The sequence below is a fragment of the Xiphophorus hellerii genome, chromosome 18, assembly GCF_003331165.1.
Source record: "Xiphophorus hellerii strain 12219 chromosome 18, Xiphophorus_hellerii-4.1, whole genome shotgun sequence".
In the NCBI taxonomy this organism is placed as follows: Eukaryota; Metazoa; Chordata; class Actinopteri; order Cyprinodontiformes; family Poeciliidae; genus Xiphophorus; species Xiphophorus hellerii.
The window spans coordinates 5,420,784-5,443,198 of NC_045689.1; the positions used below are offsets into that span (position 1 = coordinate 5,420,784).

At 41.1% G+C, this 22,415-nt stretch overlaps 1 protein-coding gene across 4 annotated transcripts; it reads left to right on the forward strand.

Annotated features, from left to right (window-relative positions):
* Positions 1-214: 214 nt before the first annotated feature.
* LOC116707487 (scavenger receptor cysteine-rich type 1 protein M130-like) lies at positions 215-17,283 on the forward strand. 4 transcript variants are annotated; one of them, XM_032544848.1, is made up of 8 exons: positions 215-383; positions 3,391-3,816; positions 7,129-7,332; positions 8,615-8,923; positions 9,000-9,299; positions 16,354-16,722; positions 16,886-16,971; positions 17,048-17,283. In XM_032544848.1, exons 2-8 carry the CDS (start codon positions 3,771-3,773, stop codon positions 17,138-17,140), a joined length of 1,407 nt encoding a protein of 468 aa, XP_032400739.1. In that variant the 5' UTR covers positions 215-383; positions 3,391-3,770; the 3' UTR covers positions 17,141-17,283. The 4 variants fall into 4 exon arrangements, with proteins under 4 accessions (XP_032400739.1, XP_032400740.1, XP_032400738.1 ...); XM_032544849.1 differs by lacking the exon at positions 9,000-9,299 and adding an exon at positions 10,389-10,682 and having other exon boundaries at positions 216-383; XM_032544847.1 differs by lacking the exon at positions 9,000-9,299 and adding an exon at positions 11,788-12,087 and having other exon boundaries at positions 216-383; positions 3,394-3,816.
* The last annotated feature ends 5,132 nt before the right edge of the window (positions 17,284-22,415 follow it).

Sequence of the window (22,415 nt, forward strand, 5' to 3'; positions counted from 1 at the left end):
CCCCTTTCACATGAACACTGTAAACCTGCCCTGCCCATGCTGTTCTAAGATTTTTTATGTTCTGTCTCATTAAGGTGGGTCTCCTAAAGACTGATAACTCTGATCTCAGCAGATCAGAATCATCTGAGAATCATCTGAGAGCCATTAGCCGTTGGCTCTTCCTCTTCTTTCCCTGGGTTGTCCATCCCTCCCGTGACAGCTCCTCCTCCAGTATTTCTCTGTCCTCCAGGGATGATTCAATGCCAAGATCTTTCAGTGTAGCGTGTGCTGCTAGGAGCGAGGGGAAGAGTTTTGTGCCACCGTTCATGAAGAGTTTCAGCTGGGCTTTAATGTTTTTTCTTTTAGCTTCTCTCGGACCTTTTTCCTTTTCTTCTGCAAGTCAGGTGAGTAGTCATGGTCGAAATAAATCGTGTGCTCTTGGTACTTTATGTTTCTTTGCTTCCAAGCTTGTAGTAGCACTTTTTGTTTTATATTAAAGTCCAAAAACCGGGCTATAATGGATCTTGGGGGCACCGTTGCGGCTTTAGGCCTAACGCTCTGTGTGCTCTTTCTAGTTTAATGACAACTTCTTCTTGAAACTCTAGAGAAGTGCTCAGAAGGTCTGTGAGAAAGTTCACAATATCTTCTTTTTCCACTCCCTCTGGAATGCCATACAGCCTGAAGTTATTACGGCGGAGTCTGTTTTCCATGTCGTCACATTTAGCAGCGAGTACAGCTGCTCTTTCTAGCAAGTGTCCCAGCTCTCTCTCCTGCCGCATGTTTCTGTCTTCCGTTGCACTTACTCTGTCCTCCGCTTCAGTCAGTCTCCTGTCCAGCCCCTCCATTCGTTTCTTTAAGTCCTCCATGGATGAATCTACCTGGTGTAGAGAGCTTTTCAGGTCGAGGTCTTGTGCGCAATTCTGTTCCCCTGTGAAATTCTGCCCCCCTGTGTCGACTCTATATAACATCTATATGTCTATAAATACATGTTTTATATATATATATATGAAACAAATAATAATAAATAAATGAATCCTACCTATACATATAAATATTCATACATATCTATACTCATACACACACGCATACATACTTATATATAACTTTATATTTATCACTTTTCATTACTTTGTCGGCTGTTTATTGTGGGTCTGGTGGAGCAGCGAAATTATGAGTCCATCTTCTCCATTGCCTTCCCGGAAGTCCAGCAACAAGGTTTAAGTCTGTCTGCAACATTTCCTTTTCTTGCTCCTGTTTTCTGAATTGTAAGAATCAAGTTTAACAATTGTAAACACTAAATCTTTAAAACAAAGCAAAAATACTCTATTTATTCTTTTTACAACCAAGGAAAAATCTAGAAATCTTAAACAGTTTCATTAGAAACGTTCATCAAAAAGAAAAAAATGTAAACATTCTGTTTATAAAGTAGGTTTTTATTAACTTTAACATATCTATCAATTATCAAGTTATTTTCTATCTTCGATTTGGGACCAAAATTGCAACATTTGTTCCATTTCCAGCTGCAGCGTTACTTTTTCAAACCGCACTGAATCAAACCCTTTGAAAAACCTGTTCCCCTCCTGGCCTGTGGGGGCGCTGCACCAACAACCACTGAAGGAAACAACATAAAAACCTCTGCAGAAGTCACTGAGCGCAACTTCCTTTTTCATGAAATGTAAACAAAGATGGAGTAGCGTCAGATTTTAGAGGTTGGAAGATTTTTCTTGTTTTTGGCTAAAGACCACGAGCCGTTTCTCCTGGTAGCGCTAGGCTAGCATGTTTGTTTTGCTTGTATTTACCCAGAATGCCCTGCACTGTAGTCCTCTTACTAGGAAAACAAACTTGAATTCAATTAAAGTGGACCAAACAGGACTGCTGTGAATGTATGACATTGTATTTTGGCCGTTGATTAAAAAAAAGAAAAATAAATTTCTGCCAAAAACTTGAAAATTTTCTAGGAAAAAAAAGCCAATTTGTGAGTTTGAAAAGTCAAAAATTTGCAAAGGAAAAACTGAAATTAATCTCAGAAATTTTCTGGAAAACAACTTGGAAAGAAAAAAACTTTCAACCTTTGAAGTCGAAATTTCCACGTTTTTTTTTTAAGTTCTGGATTTTTTTGTTAGAAATGTGTTTATTTTTTGTCTTTATCTACAACAGCCTTAGTATGCTGCCACATAAATGGACCTTAGTTTGAAACTACATAATAGATTCAACTGGCAACAGAAATCTGACAGATTAGGAGGATTTTTAACAAAAGGATAATTTTTAAAGTAGGTTAAACACTAAGATGGTTTCTCTTTTGTTGAGTAATGATTTAATCATTTACTTGTAAGTTAACAGTGAATGAATAAATAAACTATATCCCAAGCAGTTTATTTATTCATTCACTTTCCAAACACATAAAAACTATTGCATGGAACAATAAGTCTAATTTGTTTTTCTGAATCATGTAAAGTGTAAATAATGTCGATTTCCTACCAGCGGTGCCTTGGAGGAAACTTTCACTTGAGGTTCTTTGTCTGAACAGAGATCATTGTTTAGCTCAGGTGAGCCAGGTTACCTGATAGATTTGGCTGCTGAGCTCCAGCAGTGAAAGGGGTGGGTGCGCTTGATTCTTTGTGCAGAGTGTGCCAGTTGGGTGGAGATGGTGAATGCATTCAAAAGTTTTGGGTTTGCTGATTTAACTTGACAACCATCCTTCACTTGGATGAAGACAACCAAAGTATAGTGAGTTAAACAGGATAAATCAGCAGTTTTTTAACTTTACTGCATTTTTTCTGCATATTAACTGGTCTGGACACTAAACTGTACACTGAATTTAAATTATTAATGATCAAAAATACAAATACAAGACTTACAAAAATATTACATTAATATAAATGCATGTTGCTGCAGCAACATAAAGGGGCTGGTAGTGTTTAATATTCTAAATAATAAATGTTTTGAGTTCAATGGGCCTAAAATATCTCAGCTCTTTGAAATAAACAACTTTTTCCAGTTGAAGATCTAAAGTTTAGATTTACCCTGAAAAACCTGGTTATGTTGCAACAAAGCTGATAATGTTGCTGAAGCTTCAATCCAGATTAGCATCACTCAGCATGCTCACGCCAGCACACAGAGGCTGAACATCCAGATTAATGTTTAGATTTCTCTCTCTGCCTCTATGAAGCCTTTCTGCTCTGATGGTCAAAGACTAAAACTGAAATGAAATGACAGAAAAATGTCTCAAGAAAAAAATCTTTTTAAATGTTCCAGATTTATAATCTGAAGATGTTCCATCAATCCTCCTGGAGGACAAACTGAAAACTTCTCCTTCCTCTGCTTCTTTCTCCTACTGCTCTCCATCCTTGAATGTCTGCAGGTTTTGCTGACATTAAGTTTATGTTCTCTCTCTGTTTCTTCTCTTCATAGCAGCTACACCTGGGCTCATTTCTGTTTAGCTGTGACCCCTTCCTGGAGGGAAGCTGAGCTACTGCTGCCAACAACATCAGGTTCCCCTTCAGTGGATCACACACCTGGATCCACTCCGGCCACATGCAGAACAAAGACTGAACTAAACACAGGAACAACAGAGACTGGTGAAACCCCTGAATCCCAGTAGGCCCAGTATGAACCCATCTTCATGATCAGCTCCTAGGAAGGAGGCGTTGTCTCTGAAAGCAGCCAAAGACCTGAACTGTGACGTTCAGGAAGTAGCAGATAAAAAAGCTTAAAGTAGGAAGTGTTCAGAGTTTGGAGCCACATCCTGATCACATCAAGAGACGAAGCTTCACTCCACATCCAGAGGAAACATGGACCAAACAGCTCTGATGCTGCTTCTGTGTCTCTGCAGCTCAGGTAGGACTCCACTTTCAAACAAAAACACTAATATTCACTAGAGTTCAAATTAAAGATGATCGACTGATAAACATGTTAAATTTTACAAACAAAAAACTGGAAACTGTTTCTAGTCTCAGATCATAGAGCTGCTGCTACACAGTTAGTGATGTTTATATTGTCTACTTGCTGCTAAGGAGCCAATAAAATCAAGAATTGTTGGTTTTTGTGTTTTTATGATGTAAAGCACTTTGAACTGCCTTGTTGCTGAAATGTGCTATAAAATAAATCTGATTGATTGATTGATAAGGAGAAGCTGCAGAAACTCTGCACCAGCGCTGAATCTGCGCAGTAAACAGGTGGAGCCACATAAAATGGCTCCTTCTGCATGAATTCTCTCATCTTCCTCTTGGCTCCACAGGTTCTCTATGAGGTTCTGGTCAGGCCCGTTTGCTGGCCAACCGAGCCCAGTAGCACCACGGTCATTGGACCGGCTTCTGGTACCGCTGGTTGTGTTGGTGAAAACGTTTGAGCTCCGTCTGACGTGGGAGTGTCTCAGGCAGGATGTGGAACTCGCCTGCTGCAGATTAGAATCAATCAACCAATCGATCAGTTTATTTGTAAAGCACATTTCAGCACCAAGGCGGTTCAAAGTGCTTTACGTCATAAAAACACAAAAAGTCCTAAAGACACCACACAGTAAACCAGTAAACAGTACATTTTGTCAAAGTGTCGTCGTTACACATCAAAATGTTGTTCAGTGTTTCATTTATTATGTTTCTAAAGCAAATCTGACCAGCTGGGTTTTTAGTCCAGATTTAAAGGAACTCAGAGTTTCGGTTGTTTTGCAGAGTTAATTGTTGAAACAGCTTTTCAATAATTTAGCTGATGGATGAAAGGTTGGAGATCGGCCTGTGATTCTGCAGTAAATGTGCGGCAAACTAGCGGTGTTGTAGAGGGCCGCACTGGGTTAACACGGTGAATTTCAAACTGTCCGACGCGTGCTTCAATACACTCCAAGTTGCTTCAGGTTGATGCAATTATCAATTTATACTTGACTGTCATACTTCAGACTTTACAAGGACTGACACATACTGACCAGGCTAAACCATACAATGGTGCCAACAATAAGCGACATTACAACATGATCAACAGAATTACGACCACCACCGGCGCACCCGCTTCCTCATACATACAAAACCAGCGTGCCAGTATGCCTCCCATTCGTACCTTAGTGACAGTCACGCCCACCTTGACACACCCACCACCCCAGTGTCAAAGCCGTGTTCTCCTGCCACATCAGTAATTGCTTCTTTCAATCATATGGCTCTTACATGCAGTAATGATTTGTCCAGATCGTTTTATTTTTTATATCAGTGGTTTGAAAACTGCTGGGGGAAAAAACCTGATGAGAGCAAAGAGTTTAATATTTGAATCAGATCAGATGAAATGACAGGCAGGACTTTCTGAAGAAAAGTTGTGGGTTTGATATCAAGACAGCAGGAAGAGGAGCTTAATTTATTTATAATGTCTTCTAAGTTTTTATATTTGAGTATTTAAAATTGTGACATTTTTTCTGCATTGTTATGTTCAGGTAAAGCATTAATATTGGATTTAATGTGGATGTGCAGATTAATCCTGTTATTTTCTCTAAAGAAATGGGCAGGTCCAGTTTGATTGCAGGTCAGGTGGTTTGTCAGCCTGTCAACTGTGGCAAATAAAGCTCAATCATTGTTCATGTTTTTGTTTATGATTTCTGCAAAGAGTGTTTTCTATGAATGTGTTAGTGCAGACGTTGCAGATTTCATAATAAACATGAAGTTGAGTTTCACTCCATTTACGTTCGGCCCCATCACAGAGTTGTCTTGCAGATCTAAATGTTTACACACATTTTGTTCCTTCCAGTCACAACCTTCACTTTAGTGGGAGCAATTAAATCAATGATCTCTGAGATCTTATGATGGAAGTTATCTACCAGCTCATCTACAGGTTGCACCATGAAGGCAAAGTGGGGAAATTTAATTGATTAAAAGTTTTTCCTCTGTTGTCAGTAAAACAACATTTTATGACAGTAGCTGTTTTCCTTAATGAGTTGATGGTTGTTGTGGTTTCAAAGATAACAGTGAATTAATCAGACAGGGCGACATCAGTTTCAGAGACGTTGGAAATATTCACACCCTGACTGATAACCAGGTCCATAATGTGTCCTTGATTATGTGTTGCTGGGTTAACAAGCTGAATTAAACCAAAATGATCAAGAATATCACAGATTTTAATCCCCTCTGTCTTCAGGCTCGTCAACATGGATGTTGAAATGTCCTACAATTATATAACAGTCATAATCAAAGCATATAACAGATAAAAACCCATTAAAGTCAATAAAGATGTTTTCCACATATGATGGGATTTTGTATAGAGTTAGCATCAGAGCTCATTTATGGCCTTTTACCTCAATTCCCAGATATTTAAGAGCTAAAATGACCAAAATCAACCTTCTTACAGTTTTTATGAATCCTGATGTATTGTAGCAGCCCCTCCTCAGATTTTATGTTTCCTATTCTCACTTAAAAATTGTAATTATTAGGCGCTGATTCAATTAGTACAGATGAGTCATTATTATATCCAACCATGTTTCTGTCAGGAACAAAACATCAATATTCTGCTCAGTGATGAAGTCAGTAACTAATAGTCCTCTTGCTGACAGTCATCTTAAGTTCAGCTGAACCAGTTTAGTGACTTGGTGGCAGAGAGTTTATGAATTTAATTATTGATTTTAGACTGCTGCATTCACTATTTCTGTGTTTTGTAGATTTTTTTGTGATCCACCCAGATGTGGTTCTGTTCATACTGCTGAGGGGTCAGACACATTCTGGAGGAAGACAGTTGTTAAGCTAAAGTCTGGAACCTGATTTAAGGCAGCTGAGGCACAAAATGATGATCGCTCTGCAATCAGAATCAGAATCTGAATCTGGTTCTGATCGCTCTGCAATCAGAATCAGAATCTGTTGGATTTGACAACTTTTTAAAGAAAAACAATGAATTTAACTTTGGTTGGTCTCAGTAAAGACATAAAATATAAATGGGTAGAAAAGGTGAATAATAAGAAACATTTCAGGTCTTACTACAGAGGGTAAATAACATTAAAGTCTGGGCTTTAACTAGGCCATTCCAACATAAAGATGCTTTGATCAGAACCATCCATGATAGCTCTGCCTCTAACAGGAGGAAGAAACAAGAGAAGATCAAATAAACACGATCAACAGGATCCTGTCAACACATCCTAAATCTGTCTTTGCTTTTTGTAACCCAACATGTAAATGTTGTTTCTTCCAGCGCTGTCTGATGAAGTCAGACTGGTAGCAGGAAGGAGTCGCTGTGTTGGCAGACTGGAGAAGAAGGATCTGGGAGACTGGAAACCAGTGACTGATTGGAACTGGGACTTTACATCAGCAGCTGGAGCTTGCAGACAGCTCCACTGTGGATCTGTGGTGTCGTTACAAAGAGATGAGAACGACAATGTAGAGATCGTCTGTTCAGGTGATTTCATATCCTGGCCATTGCCTTCCTGTTCTGCTTCCAACTCCACTTTAAAAAAATTCTCACTTCCAGCTCAGTCTGGGCTTCTTCCACTTCACCTGGATTCACTCTGGTAGATTTTCTACCGGACCAATCAGCGAACAGAAGGAGAAGTTTGAACGATGATTTATTTTCTGTTATTTTAGAAACATAGTCTCTGTAGTTTTAGCAATGCAGTGGAGGAAGTTCAGTCCATGGTGGCCACACTTCCAAATATTGAATTAACTTTAACGGCTCTTCTCTGTTTTGTGGTGGACAAATTATTGTAAGGTAATATCTGCTGGTTGTATTGTCTTCATTCTAAATGCTAGTGATTCTCACCAAATGAAGCTGTTTGGGTTGCAAGCACAAGGTTGGGAGATGTTTTCCTGCAGCTGCATGAGAACCAGAGCGTCTCTCCCTCAGCCTTGGTATAAAACTCCTGCTGTCTCTGCCTGAAAGAGTTTTCAATCAGAAATGTTTCACTATTGATCCTCTTATATGTTCTCTGTATTGTGCACAATATGCTAGTAAACCTGATTGAGTGATTCCATCTAACAGTGCTTGGTAATTGATTTTTTCTACATGTTTACAGCCCAGGAAACTTCCAGTAAACTTCTTAGTGTGGATCTGGTGCATTGCATGTCATGGACAAACGTTAGCAACTGGGTGAAATTTAAAAGCTCAACACAGTCCAGACTCTCTGGATGAATCAAAGTGTAGTTACAGAGTGGCTGGTTTTTACCAGGTTAGTGATTTAATGAAGTTTGATTAGATTAAAGGGGAACCAGTGGAGCAGATTCAGGGTTATAAAAACCTCAGTGTCATTGAGAAGAAGCTGATCAAATATTGAACTTCCTCCACAAATTAAGTTTAAAGTGTAAAAAGATGATAGTTTTCTATTATTCTGTGATTAAATCTGTCCTCACATTTGCTTTGTAGAAGACAAGGATGAAATATTAATAATTGATAATTCATAGGTTCTTTGTGATGTTGTAGTGTAATTTTCTCTGTTTGTTTTAAGTTTTTTTCCCACCCATCTCCAGGGCCGGCCTGCAGTATAAGCAGATGCTAAAAGTGCAAAGAATATTAAACAGTAGATTTAAAAATAACAAAACTCTGCCCAGCTCCCCTCTCCACCCGTTCTCCACTAGTTGGTTGGTTCCTCCACACAGAGTCTGCTCTGTATTGGAGCTTTGCTGAACAAACTGGAACCAAATTGAGCGAAAATGTTGAAGAACCTTTTTTCTTTCTGCATCCACAGACTCAGTCAGGCTGGTTCAAGGGACCAACCGGTGCTCAGGCAGACTAGAGGTGAAGACCAACCAGTCGTGGTCCTCAGTGTGTGAAAAAGACTTTGACCTGCAGGATGCAGAGGTGGTCTGCAGGGAGATTGGCTGTGGGCCTCCTTCAGTCCACCAGGGGGCGCTCTATGGAGAAGCAGAGGCTCCAGTGGGGAGCAGAGAGTTCCTGTGTGAAGGCAGTGAGTCTGCTCTGCTGAACTGCAGCAGCAGGAAGAGTTCAGGTAGAAACAGCTGCTCACCTGGTCAAGCTGTTGGACTCACCTGTTCAGGTAGAGGAGGATCTGCAGACCTGCTGCTGTTCACTGCTTCACTTCCTTCATTAATGAACTCTCTGTCTCTGCTCAGATCAAGAAAACTTCAGGTTGGTGGGAGAGGCCAGCCGATGTGCCGGGAGACTGGAGATGATACATCATGAAGAGTGGAGACCAGTGGCTGTTTGGCTTCATTACTGGACCATGAACTCAGCTGCTGCAGTTTGTGCTGAACTGGACTGTGGTTCTGCTGTTTCAGTAAGAAATTCAAAGGAAACGTCAAAGAGACCAGTTTGGGAGATCCAGTCTGACTGTTTGCAGTCAGGATCTGCATTAAAGAACTGTTTACCTTATGGTAGACACAGGGATCAGAGCCATGAGTTCATCTGCTCAGGTAACTCTGAACTCTCATATTTATTTCTTTTAAAATGTTTCTTCCATCAGGTTCCAGATGTCTGCAGAGAAACCGTCACCTTTAACTAAGAACCTGAAACTTTGAGGAGAGGGAAACTAAAATAATTTAAATATCCAGATAAAGTTTTCAGTTTAGCCACATAGATGAACAAAAACTCATAATTTTAATAACTTTTAATCTCTGCTGCTTTGAAGTCGATGCATCAAAATCCCAGGAGGAGTTCAAGGAAATCAGACATTTTCAAAACCTGAAAATCTACAAAAAATTAACTTTGATCCAAAATGGTGGACTTCCTGTTTTTAGTGAAAATAGCAGGAAAACCTTTTGTTTGTTATAGTTGTTGGCCTGGCTGAACTAGGGGGCGCTGTTGAGTAATTTTGCCACATTTATTTTTAAATCAACTGAAATATTAACAATTTCACAGATTAAAGTTTGTTTGACATTTAGTGAGTTTATTAACATGTTTATGTCCCAAAAATTTGATAAATTCAGCAGAAATAAAAATGAATGATAAAATTCCAGGTACAGTCGGTTTCACTTCACCTTTGATGCTCTGAGTTTTTGTAGTTTGGTTTTCTTGGCCTTTATTTTTTATCAAACTCAGAGATGTTTCCATGTGTATCTATAAAAATAAAGTTCTGAAATATTTTAAACCTTTTTTCTTTCTGCATCCACAGACTCAGTCAGGCTGGTTCAAGGGACCAACCGGTGCTCAGGCAGACTGGAGGTGAAGACCAACCAGTCGTGGTCCTCAGTGTGTGAAAAAGACTTTGACCTGCAGGATGCAGAGGTGGTCTGCAGGGAGATTAGCTGTGGGCCTCCTTCAGTCCACCAGGGGGCGCTCTATGGAGAAGCAGAGGCTCCAGTGGGGAGCAGAGAGTTCCTGTGTGAAGGCAGTGAGTCTGCTCTGCTGAACTGCAGCAGCAGGAAGAGTTCAGGTAGAAACAGCTGCTCACCTGGTCAAGCTGTTGGACTCACCTGTTCAGGTAGAGGAGGATCTGCAGACCTGCTGCTGTTCACTGCTTCACTTCCTTCATTAATGAACTTTTTGTCTCTGCTTACATCAAGACAACATCAGGTTGGTGGGAGAGGCCAGCCAATGTGCCGGGAGACTGGAGAAGATACATCAAAAAGAGTGGAGACCAGTGGCTGTTTTGGATAGTTACTGGGACATGAACTCAGTTGCTGCAGTTTGTGCTGAACTGGACTGTGGTTCTGCTGTTTCAGCAAGAAAGTCAAAGGAAGCTTCAGAGAGACCAGTTTGGGGGATCTGGTCTTACTGTTTGCAGTCAGGATCTGCATTACAGAACTGTTTAGTTTTCTATGAAAACAGTGATCAGAGCCATGAGCTCATCTGCTCAGGTAACTCTGAACTCTCATATTTATTTATTTTAAAATGTTTCTTCCATCAGGTTCCAGATGTCTGCAGAGAAACCGTCACCTTCAACTAAGAACCTGAAACTTTGAGGAGAGAGAAACTAAAGTAATTTAAATATCCAGATAAATTTTCAGTTTAGCCACATAGATGAACAAAAACTCATCATTTTAATAACTTTTAATCTCTGCTGCTTTGAAGTCGATGCATCAAAATCCCAGGAGGAGTTCAAGGAAATCAGACATTTTCAAAACCTGAAAATTAACCGAAAATGACTTTTGATCCAAAATGGTGGACTTCCTGTTTTTAGTGAAAATAGCAGGAAAACCTTTTGTTTGTTATGGTTGTTGGCCTGGCTGAACTAGGGGGCGCTGTTCAGCATATTTCCACATTTATTTTTAAATCCACTGAAATATTAACAATTTCACAGAGATTAAGGTTTGTTTGACATTTAATGAGTTTATGAACATGTTTATGTCCCATAAATATGATAAATTGATATTTTTGAATGATAAAATGAATAATGATAAAAAATTAATGATAAAATTCCAGGTACAGTCGGTTTCACTTCACCTTTGATGCTCTGAGTTTTTCTAGTTTGGTTTTCTTGGCCTTTAGTTTTTATCAAACTCAGAGATGTTTCCATGTGTATCTATAAAAATAAAGTTCTGAAATATTTTAAACCTTTTTTCTTTCTGCATCCACAGACTCAGTCAGGCTGGTTCAAGGGACCAACCGGTGCTCAGGCAGACTGGAGGTGAAGACCGACCAGTCGTGGTCCTCAGTGTGTGAAAAAGACTTTGACCTGCAGGATGCAGAGGTGGTCTGCAGGGAGATTGGCTGTGGGCCTCCTTCAGTCCACCAGGGGGCGCTCTATGGAGAAGCAGAGGCTCCAGTGGGGAGCAGAGAGTTCCTGTGTGAAGGCAGTGAGTCTGCTCTGCTGAAGTGCAGCAGCAGGAAGAGTTCAGGTAGAAACAGCTGCTCACCTGGTCAAGCTGTTGGACTCACCTGTTCAGGTAGAGGAGGATCTGCAGACCTGCTGCTGTTCACTGCTTCACTTCCTTCATTAATGAACTCTCTGTCTCTGCTCAGATCAAGACAACATCAGGTTGGCGGGAGAGGCCAGCCGATGTGCCGGGAGACTGGAGATGTTATATCAAGAAGAGTGGAGACCAGTGGATGTTATGGATAGTTACTGGAACATGAACTTAGCTGCTGCAGTTTGTGCGGGACTGGACTGTGGTTCTGCTGTTACAGCAAGAAAGTCAAAGGAAGCTTCAGAGGGACCAGTTTGGAGGATCTGGTCTGGCTGTTTCCAGTCAGGATCTTCATTAAAGAACTGTTTACCTTATGATGAAAACAGTGATCAGAGCCATGAGCTCATCTGCTCAGGTAACTCTGAACTCTCATATTTATTTCTTTTAAAATGTTTCTTCCATCAGGTTCCAGATGTCTGCAGAGAAACCGTCACCTTTAACTAAGAACCTGAAACCTTGAGGAGAAAGAAACTAAAACTGGTTTAAATATTACTGACAGACTATAGATCTATCATAAAGGTGCTGGTAATCATGTATAAACATGCTAGTGTAAGAGTAAAAATTGGAGTTATGAAAATGTAAAATGTTTTGGAAATGTTTTATTTTCAAAACATTTTACATGGGGGGAGAGGAGCGAACGTTGGGGCGTTGGGCGGGGGGCCAGAGTCCAAAACAACAAAAAGCTACCCACATGGTGGGCGGAGGCAAAGGACGCGGGAACCACGGAGGTGGTCGAGCACCGTCAACCGTCAGATCCCAGCAGGCAGGTCGAGCACCAGCCCTTGAACAGGACCTGATAAGTTTCCACTAGGAAACTTGCCGTGCGCACGGTCTGTACTGGGGTCGACCAGACCTGCCGGAATCCTTCCGGTATGTTGGCATCCGGCTCGAAGGACCAAGTAAATGCCAGGTTTAAACACCTATTGAGACAGATTAAACAAACACAAGAAAGACAAGAGTTAGATTCTTTTGTACTCGCGAGGAGAACAGCCAGAGATGTTTTCAGTCACACATCTCTTCTGTTCTGAAAACATATGTGTCCGTTCTCCCTTTTTATTGCTGTTAGGATCCCTGTTACAGAGAGCGTCTCAAAGGGGTGGGGAAAACACTTCAATCACATAATTGCAACGCAAATGCTAGTCACTAACAAAACACATGGTATCTACACACTAGATTATTCTGTTCCAGACACAGGATAACACAGAGCAAGTTGTACGTCTTCACAGCGATGGTTTTATAGCTATCTAACAGTTCAAGGATGCAGAGGTTTCTGCTGAGCGATAACCATGTTGAAAATGGTTGTCTCTGCTTTTCCTCAGAGAGGCCTTCTGAGAAAGGAATCAAAGTAATTCTACAACACAGAAACTTTCTTTATGCTAAGATGAAACAAATAAAGGCATATAAGACAAGAACATTATAAAGGCACATGAAACAACAAGTATTTGATAATAATAATATATACAATTTACCTAACAGGATCCAACCAAAGATTCCTCTTTTGCACCCACCTTTTATATGGTTTATCCACCCTTTTGGTGCATTTGCATTGGTCAGCACTGTTGCTGTGCTTGTTTCATTGGCTGTCTGCTTAGACAGATGATCTCATATCCATCACTGTCTTAAGAGACATTATGTCCTGATGTCTGTGCTCATGTCTGAGGGTTGATCAACCTCCTATGTCCCTTGCCTGCACAACCTTTTCTCTGAAACATTTACGTTGTTCAATCTGTTTCCAAATAAGGCGCTGATCATCTCTGCTCTCCTGTTAGTTCCCCTTTTCCCCTTATCCTTTCACCTTTCACCTACCATCTACCTCCAACATATCAGTGATGTTTAATTGCAGTTACACCTTTTTATACCATTTCAAGTTCAATGTCAAGATCACATTTACAACTTCTTTAGCTTCTCTGATTTAGCAATCATTTATAATTTTATAACCATAACTTATTAATTATTCTTATTATAATCTTAATGTGAGTTATTAGAGATTTTTTCTGAAAAGAAACCAAGAATAATCCACGATTCTAATTATTTGATACCAAAGTTACAGTTACTTGTTTTTCTTGTAAGTGTTCCCACAAATTTAGTGTAAGTATTATTATAAGTAAATCAATATTAATATAAGTATTTTACTTTGAATCTTATCAAATTACTCAAAATGTTTAGACTTTCTTCTTTAATACGTTCATGCTTTAAAATAAGGAATAGTCTCAGCTATTTTTTATAAATCTGCAGGCTGGAAACTTACTTCCTCTTTTTCCAGGAAACCTGCTTTTCCTGTTTCATGTCTCTCTCTGACTGACTATGATTTCTTATGATTAGATAGAAAAAAGTAGATTTAAAGCAAAGTTTGCATGAGACAAAAACAACACACACAACCATATTTATTTTATTGACACTTAAGTCTACTGTTGGGCCTTGATGTTACTTGAGTGATTCATTTTAAAGATAACTTTATTTATTATTACTGTTAAACTTAAATCTCCAGAATGGGGAAGTGGGATGAGCTCGGGTTTTCTTGACAGATCCCTGTTACAGAGAGCGTCTCAAAGGGGTGGGGAAAACACTTCAATCACATAATTGCAACGCAAATGCTAGTCTCTAACAAAACACATGGTATCTACACACTAGATTATTCTGTTCCAGACACAGGATAACACAGAGCAAGTTGTACGTCTTCACAGCGATGGTTTTCTAGCTATCTAACAGGTCAAGGATGCAGAGGTTTCTGCTGAGTGATAAACCTGTTGAAAACAGTTTCTCTGCTCTTCCTCAGAGAGGCCTTCTGAGAAAGGAATCAAAGTAATTCTACAACACAGAAACTTTCTTTATGCTAAGATGAAACAAATAAAGGCATATAAGACAAGAACATTATAAAGGTACATGAAACAACAAATATTTGATAATAATATATACAATTTACCTAACACTACTCATGGAAACAGATACATGCTTGTTGTAATGGATTATTTCACGAAGTACGTTAACCTGTATGCGCTTCCTGATCAGAGAGCCGTTACTGCAGCGAAGTGTTTGTTTGAGGACTACATTTGTCGTCATGGTGTTCCCTACAGCCTACACACAGACCAGGAACGTCAGTTTGACTCAGACCTCATTAAATGTCTGTGTTCAAGTATGGGTGTACACAAAACAAGGAAATCTCCATATCATTCAATGTCAGATGGAATGGTGGAACGGGCTAACAGATCACTAAAAGACCAGTTAGCCAAGTATCTTTATTCAAAAGGGGGTGAGTGGGATTAACACATGAAGCAGGTTCAGTTTGCATACAACACTCGTGTACACTCAACTACAAATTTCACCTCATTCTTTTTGGTTTATGGTAAGGAGGCTCGTTTACGAGCCGATCATTTCCTTAGTGCTCCCACTAACAATAGGCAAACACCTACATGTGCACCTAATGAGTATGCTTCTAGTGTCCTAAACAAACTCTGTTCTGCTTTTGACACTGCAGCTGCTAACATTGCTGCTGCCGCCTTACAACAGAAGCACTATTATGACAGACAAGTGAGACATGAAGCTTATGATCCTGGGGATTTAGTGTGGGTTGACATCCCCGCTTTGTCTAGGCATAAGTTGGCTCCTAGATGGACTGGTCCTTTCAAAGTTTTAAAATGGCTGGATTTCGAGGCAGACATGGGTGTTGACTATGTGGCGTTAGACCAACTTGACCCCAGAGCTAAACCCAAAGTTGTACACTACAACCATCTCAAGCCGTATAGGTCTCCTGTAGCCAGGACATCTGTGACAGATGCTCCACCATGTACTGGACCCCCCCCCTCGAACTGCCCTCTCAGGTTCTAGGCCTTGGACATTTGAGTATAGTACTATGGGGACACCTGACATGGCACATGTTACTCAATCTAGAGGTCAAGGTGAGGGCAGTATTCCAGCTGCAGTAGCAGGCCCACCAGTCAGTGCAGTTCCACCCCCAGTAAAACTACAAACTAGGTCCGGGCGCCCCATTCGTCCTCCAGACAGGTATAGCCCTGACTTCTGAAGGGTTTTTTTTTCTTCTTCTTCACTGTTAAGATATGTCTTTTGATTACTCTGATGCCTGTTCAGGATTTTTTTTTAAGTCACGTTGTGATTTAAAAAAAAAAATTCTCTTCCTTTCTTCCCTGTGTTAACAGTTCATTCCTGTATCACATAATAGTATAATTCTGGTTTATGAAAATGGTTGTTTTCTTGTTATACTAAATCAGCCGATTTTATTTGCTATGTTTGAAGCGGGGACGCTTCTTTTGTTGTAAGGGAAGTAGTGTAAGAGTAAAAATTGGAGTTATGAAAATGTAAAATGTTTTGGAAATGTTTTATTTTGAAAGGCTTACCGGATGGGGGGAGAGGAGCGAACATAGGGGAACAGCTGAGTGTGGTGACAGCTGATGGAGTAGCGGAAAAGAAATTAAATGTTCGACACTGAGAAAGAGCTGTGGATTATTCTACAAAGGAGAATCACAGTATCTGGACACCCACGAGTCTTACACTAGTAACCATGGCAACCAGTCTGTGATCAGCTCCTGTCTCTTTCTCATGCATGCCATCTTGTTTTCCACCTCAGATTAGATCCAGTTGTCTCTGTGTTTCCTCTGCGTTCCAGGTCTGCTGGTTGAGCCGCTCATCTTCCTCTCTTCCTCCACTGACGGGGTCTCCACAGGCAGAAAGCAGGGGTCTGAGCTCCTCATTGGCTCAAATTTCAGCATCATCTGCTCCATCAGACCTCAGTATGAAGGCGGCTCCTTCCAGCTCATCTTCAGCACCTCTAACTACACTCAGAACCAGACCCTGCCAGCTGTTAATCACTCAGCCCTCTTCCTGTTCTCTGCTGCTGGCCACGCCCACCAAGGAACCTACCGCTGCGTTTACCACGTCTACGTTTTCTCCTATAACTTCTCCTCTATGAGCCAGCCTCTCAACGTCACTGTCTCAGGCAAAGTCATGGAGTCCATGAGGAAAAGTTCTGCTTCAGGTGAACCAGCAGCTGTCTGCCTCATTCATGAGGTCAGAGAGGAGGATTTATGATATTAATGTTCATGATCAGATCTTCAGGCAGCATGAAAACAATGGTCTATAAGATTATTTTCTAGCTGGACTCATCTGATGAAAGCTGATCCTGAATCTGTTTCATTCAGTTTCAGCCTCTCCCACTGCTTTGATCATCAGTCTGGTTGTCGTCCTGCTGGGTATGCTGGGATCAGTCCTGGTCCTCTACTTTAAGGTACTGCATGTATCATGCATGATGTGTTCAGTTGGGAAAGTTCTTGCATTGAAGCTGAACCATCCTCTGTTTCCAGGCCAGAAGAAACCAGAAGTCTGGACCAGAAAACAACCATCATGATGAAGGATCCAGAGCTGAAGGCAGCTTAAAGGAGGAGACTGCAGTCTGAAGGAGCCAGGAAGGAGCAGAGACATGTTTCAGACTCCTGGAAATCTATCCGTCTATGTATCTATGATAAAATGTCTCTGTTCTCCTGCAGCAGGAAGGAAGTTCAATATTCAGAAATTTGTATCTGGACTAAACCTACTTAAGTAAAACTTATATAACAAGGGAACACAAAACATTCAACATCTGACCTGTGGTTGCTGAGGCAAAAATTCGGGCGGGCATGGGAGGAGTTTGGAGAGGCCATGGAGAAAGACTTCCGTACGGCTTCGAGGCGATTCTGGTCCACCATCTGGTGTCTCAGGAGGGGGAAGCAGTGCAGCACCAACACTGTTTATAGTGGGGATGGTGTGCTGCTGACCTCGACTCGGGATGTTGTGGGTCGGTGGACAGAATACTTCAAAGACCTCCTCAATCCCACCAACATGTCTTCCATTGAGGAAGCTGAGTCTGGGGACTCTGGGTTGGGCTCTTCAATCTCTGAGGACGAGATCGCCGAGGTGCTTAAAAAGCTCCTCGGTGGCAAGGCCCCGGGGGTGGATGAGATCCGCCTGGAGTTCCTCAAGGCTCTGGATGTTGTAGGGTTGTGTTGGCTGACGCGGCTCTGCAATATTGCATGGACATCGGGGGCAGTTCCCCTGGATTGGCAGACTGGGGTGGTGGTCCCCTTGTTCAAAAATGGGGACCGGAGGGTGTGCTCCAATTATAGAGGGGTCACACTCCAAAGCCTCCCTGGCAAGGTTTATTCAGGGGGCCTGGAGAGGAGGGTCCATCGGATAGTCAAACCTTGGATTCAGGAAGAGCAGTGTGGTTTTTGTCCTGGTCGTAAAACACTGGACCAGCTCTACACCCTCGGCAGGGTCCTGGAGGGTGCATGGGAGTTTGCCCAATCGGTCTACATGTGTTTTGTGGACTTGGAGAAGGCGTTCGACCGTGTCCCTTGGGGAGCCCTGTGGGGGGTCTCGGGGAGTATGGGGTACCGGGCCCCTTAATACTGGCTGTCAGGTCCCTGTATGACCGGTGTCAGAGTCTGGTCCGCATTGCCGGCAGTAAGTCGGGCTCGTTTCCGGTGAGAGTTGGACTCCACCAGGGCTGCCCTTTGTTACCGATTCTGTTCATCACTTTTATGGACAGAATTTCTAGGCGCAGCCAAGGTGTTGAGCTTTGGTGGCCTTGGGATCTCATCTCTGCTTTATCCGGATGATGTGGTTCTATTGGCTTCATCAGGTCGTGATCTGCAGCTCTCGCTGGAGCGGTTCGCAGTCGAGTGTGAAGCGGCTGGGATGGCTATCAGTGCCTCCAAATCCGAGGCCATGGTCTTGAGTCGGAAAAGGGTAGAGTGCCTTCTCTGGGTCGGGGGGGGTGGAGGGTGTCCTGCCCCAATTGGAGGAGTTCAAGTATCTCGGGATCTTGTTCACGAATGGGAGAAGAAGGGAGCGGGAGATCGACAGGTGGATTGGCGCAGCATCTGCCGTCAAGCGGGCGCTTTATCGGTCCGTCGTGGTGAAGAGAGAGCGAGAGCTGAGCCAAAAAGCGAGTACATGTACCAAGTACATGTAGCAACAAACATGTAGGCTACATGTCTGCTTAGCTTGCAGATGGGATAGAAAATTTTATAGTTACTATGATTATGAGTGAATTAACTAATTTAATAATCCCAATACATTGATTAAACATAAACAAGTCTTCATAGAAATAACATTGTTGCTTAATGCTTGTGCTCATTCACGCACTTCCTTACATTTACATATTCATTCACACTCACATTCTCATTCATCCTCACTCATATTCATGCTCACTCACATTCACATGTGTTCCTAATGTACTAACTATGTGTAGGCCACCTGTGTTGTATTGTATATAATTGTGTAATAATATATGTAATGGTGTATACGAACAGTGTCTTTCCCATGAGTCCATTTTATTCCACCCCAGGTTCTGTTTCAGATCCTTGAACTCCTTAGATCATTGAACAAACATAACATTTTTAGTTCAGGCATCGAAATGTCCTTGAGCAGTCCTTTGAATCGGTCATGGGTTCATCGGTCCAGGCGGCCTAGTGCATTAGTCCGTGTGATGTCCGCTGTCCTTGGTCATCCATCTGTATACAGTCCCCACGATCCATTTCCTCATGATAGAGATCACACAACACACAAGCAGAAAAATAGTAATTAGTACTACCACTATAGTTATTCCTATTTTGGCTGCTAAGGCTCCCCATTCACCTAAAATTTCCTCCAGACCTTTCCATTGCCAGTTGTTCTTTCCTGCATTTTCTTTAAATTCCACCTTCAGTTTATTCAGTTTGGTCATTGCTACTCTAAATGCACCTTTCGGCAAGGTATGTGTAGGCACAAACGTCCAACACTCATTGCCAAACATATGGCAAACCCCGCCCATTTTGGCCAAGAGCCAATCTAATGGTTATCTATTTTGTCTTGTCATCCTACTTGTTTCATGAAGTTGATCTCCTAGGGCCATAAATCCTTCAATGGTAAAGTTTATCATTCGCTGTTGGTTGTAATAAATATAGTTAATCCATTCAACATTTTTAATAATTGTGATCATGGGTATGATAAAAGATTCAATTCCTGCAGCGACTTCATGTCGTGCTTTGAATTCATTTGGAATCCCTCTTGGTTGACCTATAAGATCCAAATATACTCCTTCATTTAATCCATAATCCCCCAGGCTTCTACGAAGCCTTGTTTTATTGTGGCGCATTCCTACTGTGTCTGCAACTCCTTCATACACTGTTACTGGTACTTTCATTCGAACAAGGGTGCAAAGGCCTACCCATTTTAGGGGCAATGTGTTGATTAAAACATCATCACCACATATCCAGTAGCTGTCTGCCACTGGATATGTCTGATCACCTAGAAAAAATAGTGTGGGAATAGCCCTAGTAATATTTTCACAGTTTTCTTCTGTAAATTCTGGATTTTGATACCATATAGGTTTTGTAACAAATAGTGGTGTTATGTCAGCATGTTTAAACCAAGATAAAACCCAAGTAACATTACATCGAACTGTTGTATTTCCTACGTGTATTCCTCCATCATTTTCAAATCCTCCATTTGCAAAACATTCATACTCTGCATCATAATCTACCTCATAATTCACTGGAGGATCAGTTTGTGTCGTGGTCATATTAAAGTCAGCGCAAACGGATTCATATCTCCATCCTGCCCATTTATCTAAATAAAGGTGTGAATTACGTGAACCGTATAATAATCTGCAATTCATACCACACATTGGCACTATAAAGAATGCTACTACATCAAGCACTGGAATAAATTTACCTTCCTTACAGCTTTGTCGTTGTCTAATTGCACACTCCTTAGAAGTGTATTTTTCTGGAATAACAATTGATGCTGCTCCAGGAGCAACAGTACAAACTATGCAGTCATTTTGTGTTAATTCTCGCAGTATACCAGGACCAGGTATACCATGTATTCTGAATTGCTCTTTGCCAAAGTGGATCTCCTCTTGGTCGAAAAGAGGTCCGTTGAACGTCTTGAAGTTTATGCATGGCTCTTGGAGTTACTTTGTTGTCCTGTCTTTCCTTATAAAATTTATCTAGACCTCCATGGTATTCATGACAACCTTCTTTTTCAGAACATCCATATTTATTTGAAATTGACATATTAGACACTTGGTTTTGCGCAGGTGTTGTTTGAATAAAATCCAAATCTTCACTACTGTTGATCATTTCATTTGTTTCGATTACTTTATTGGCGTTTGTTGGTGTGGTAATTTGTTTTAGCGTTGTAGGTTGTTAATTATAACTGAGCTTCTTCTGCAGTTGCTATAAGAGACGCAGGTGTGACAACTTTAAGTGCTTTACTTATTTGTGGATTTCCTTCATCATCTTTAATCTGCATTAGGTTTTATGGTTGTATGAGCTTCACTGGTAACAGTTTTGAGTGTTTTAACAGTGATGATTGACTTAACAGTTGTAATTGGTATAGTTGTAATGGGTTTGTTAGTGAAGCTATAGAGTGTTAAACAGTTACTTACCTCTGTGTCTACCTTTGGTAAACTCCAGATTACCCTAGTCTCTTCCATTATACCGTTGGCAGCTGTTTCAATTTTTATTTCATATGATTTATCTACTCGAAAGGCTAAAACATCTGCTTCAATTGTCCAACCGCAAATTGTTTTTGTGATTTTTAAGTTACATTTTGTGTCTTTTTGTTCCGTTAATTAATACATTATTCCCCAAATTCATGAACCATCTACACATCTCGCGACGATCATTTCCTAACACTATTCTTGAGATAATTGTTTGCCTTCCTAGCATGCCGTCACCTACATCATCAGTTGAAATATGTATTTTAACTCTGCCGTTCATCAGTTCAACTGTACCTGTTTTCTTTGTGTCTTTTACTCGTTCTAAATCACTTTTACCTGTTACTGAGCTACTTGTGTCAGGGCTTATCATTATCATGTAATGTTTGAAATCATTGTCTTTACTGCACCGTCTTCCGATTTTCACTTCTATGTCAAATCCGTCATCTCTAATGTACATAATGATTGAACATTGATCCATAATATATCTGTCCCTCTGTTTTGTATTAGCCTTGCTACACAGTTTTCAGTTAGCATAGCTCACATGGGTTTCATACTCTGTTTCTAACTTTGCTTGAAATTCAGTCTCTGTTAAACTTGCTGTCCATTTCCATTCTAAGTGCACATGTCTAGTTTTACGAATTAATTTCTTGGAAACATCTAAGTTGACATTTGCTGGAAAGAACACTGGCATGTACTTGTCTGGAATTTTATAAGTTGTGTGGTACTTGTATTTTTCATTGGAGATGGATCTTTTCACAAGAGCAGTCGTCTCTAAGTCACCGTTTGTCCCCCCTGGAGGCTGTCCTTGAGTCCATGTTCTGTCATTCTGGTTCGTTGTGGTCGGTTTGTCCCATGGTGTCGGCTGCAGATTGTATGAGTTCGTCTCTGCTGTCGCTGCCATTGCATGGCTCACCCCACAGTTGGACAGTTATCAGTATCAGTCTCATTGCTACGAGGCTTCTGCTCATTTTCCTTGTCAAACTCAAGTTTAACTCTGTCCTTATTCTGAACTTTAGTGCAATGAGTCAAATGATGCCAAGTGACACTTCCTTTTACTTGGACAGCCGTTGGGGTTGCTCTTTTGACTTCATAAGGTCCTTCCCATCGGGCCTCATGCCATCTGCGTCCGTACACCTTGATGTACACCAAATCGCCTGGCTTCACCAGTGGCTCCAACACTGCCGACTCTGGACTTCTGGATTTTT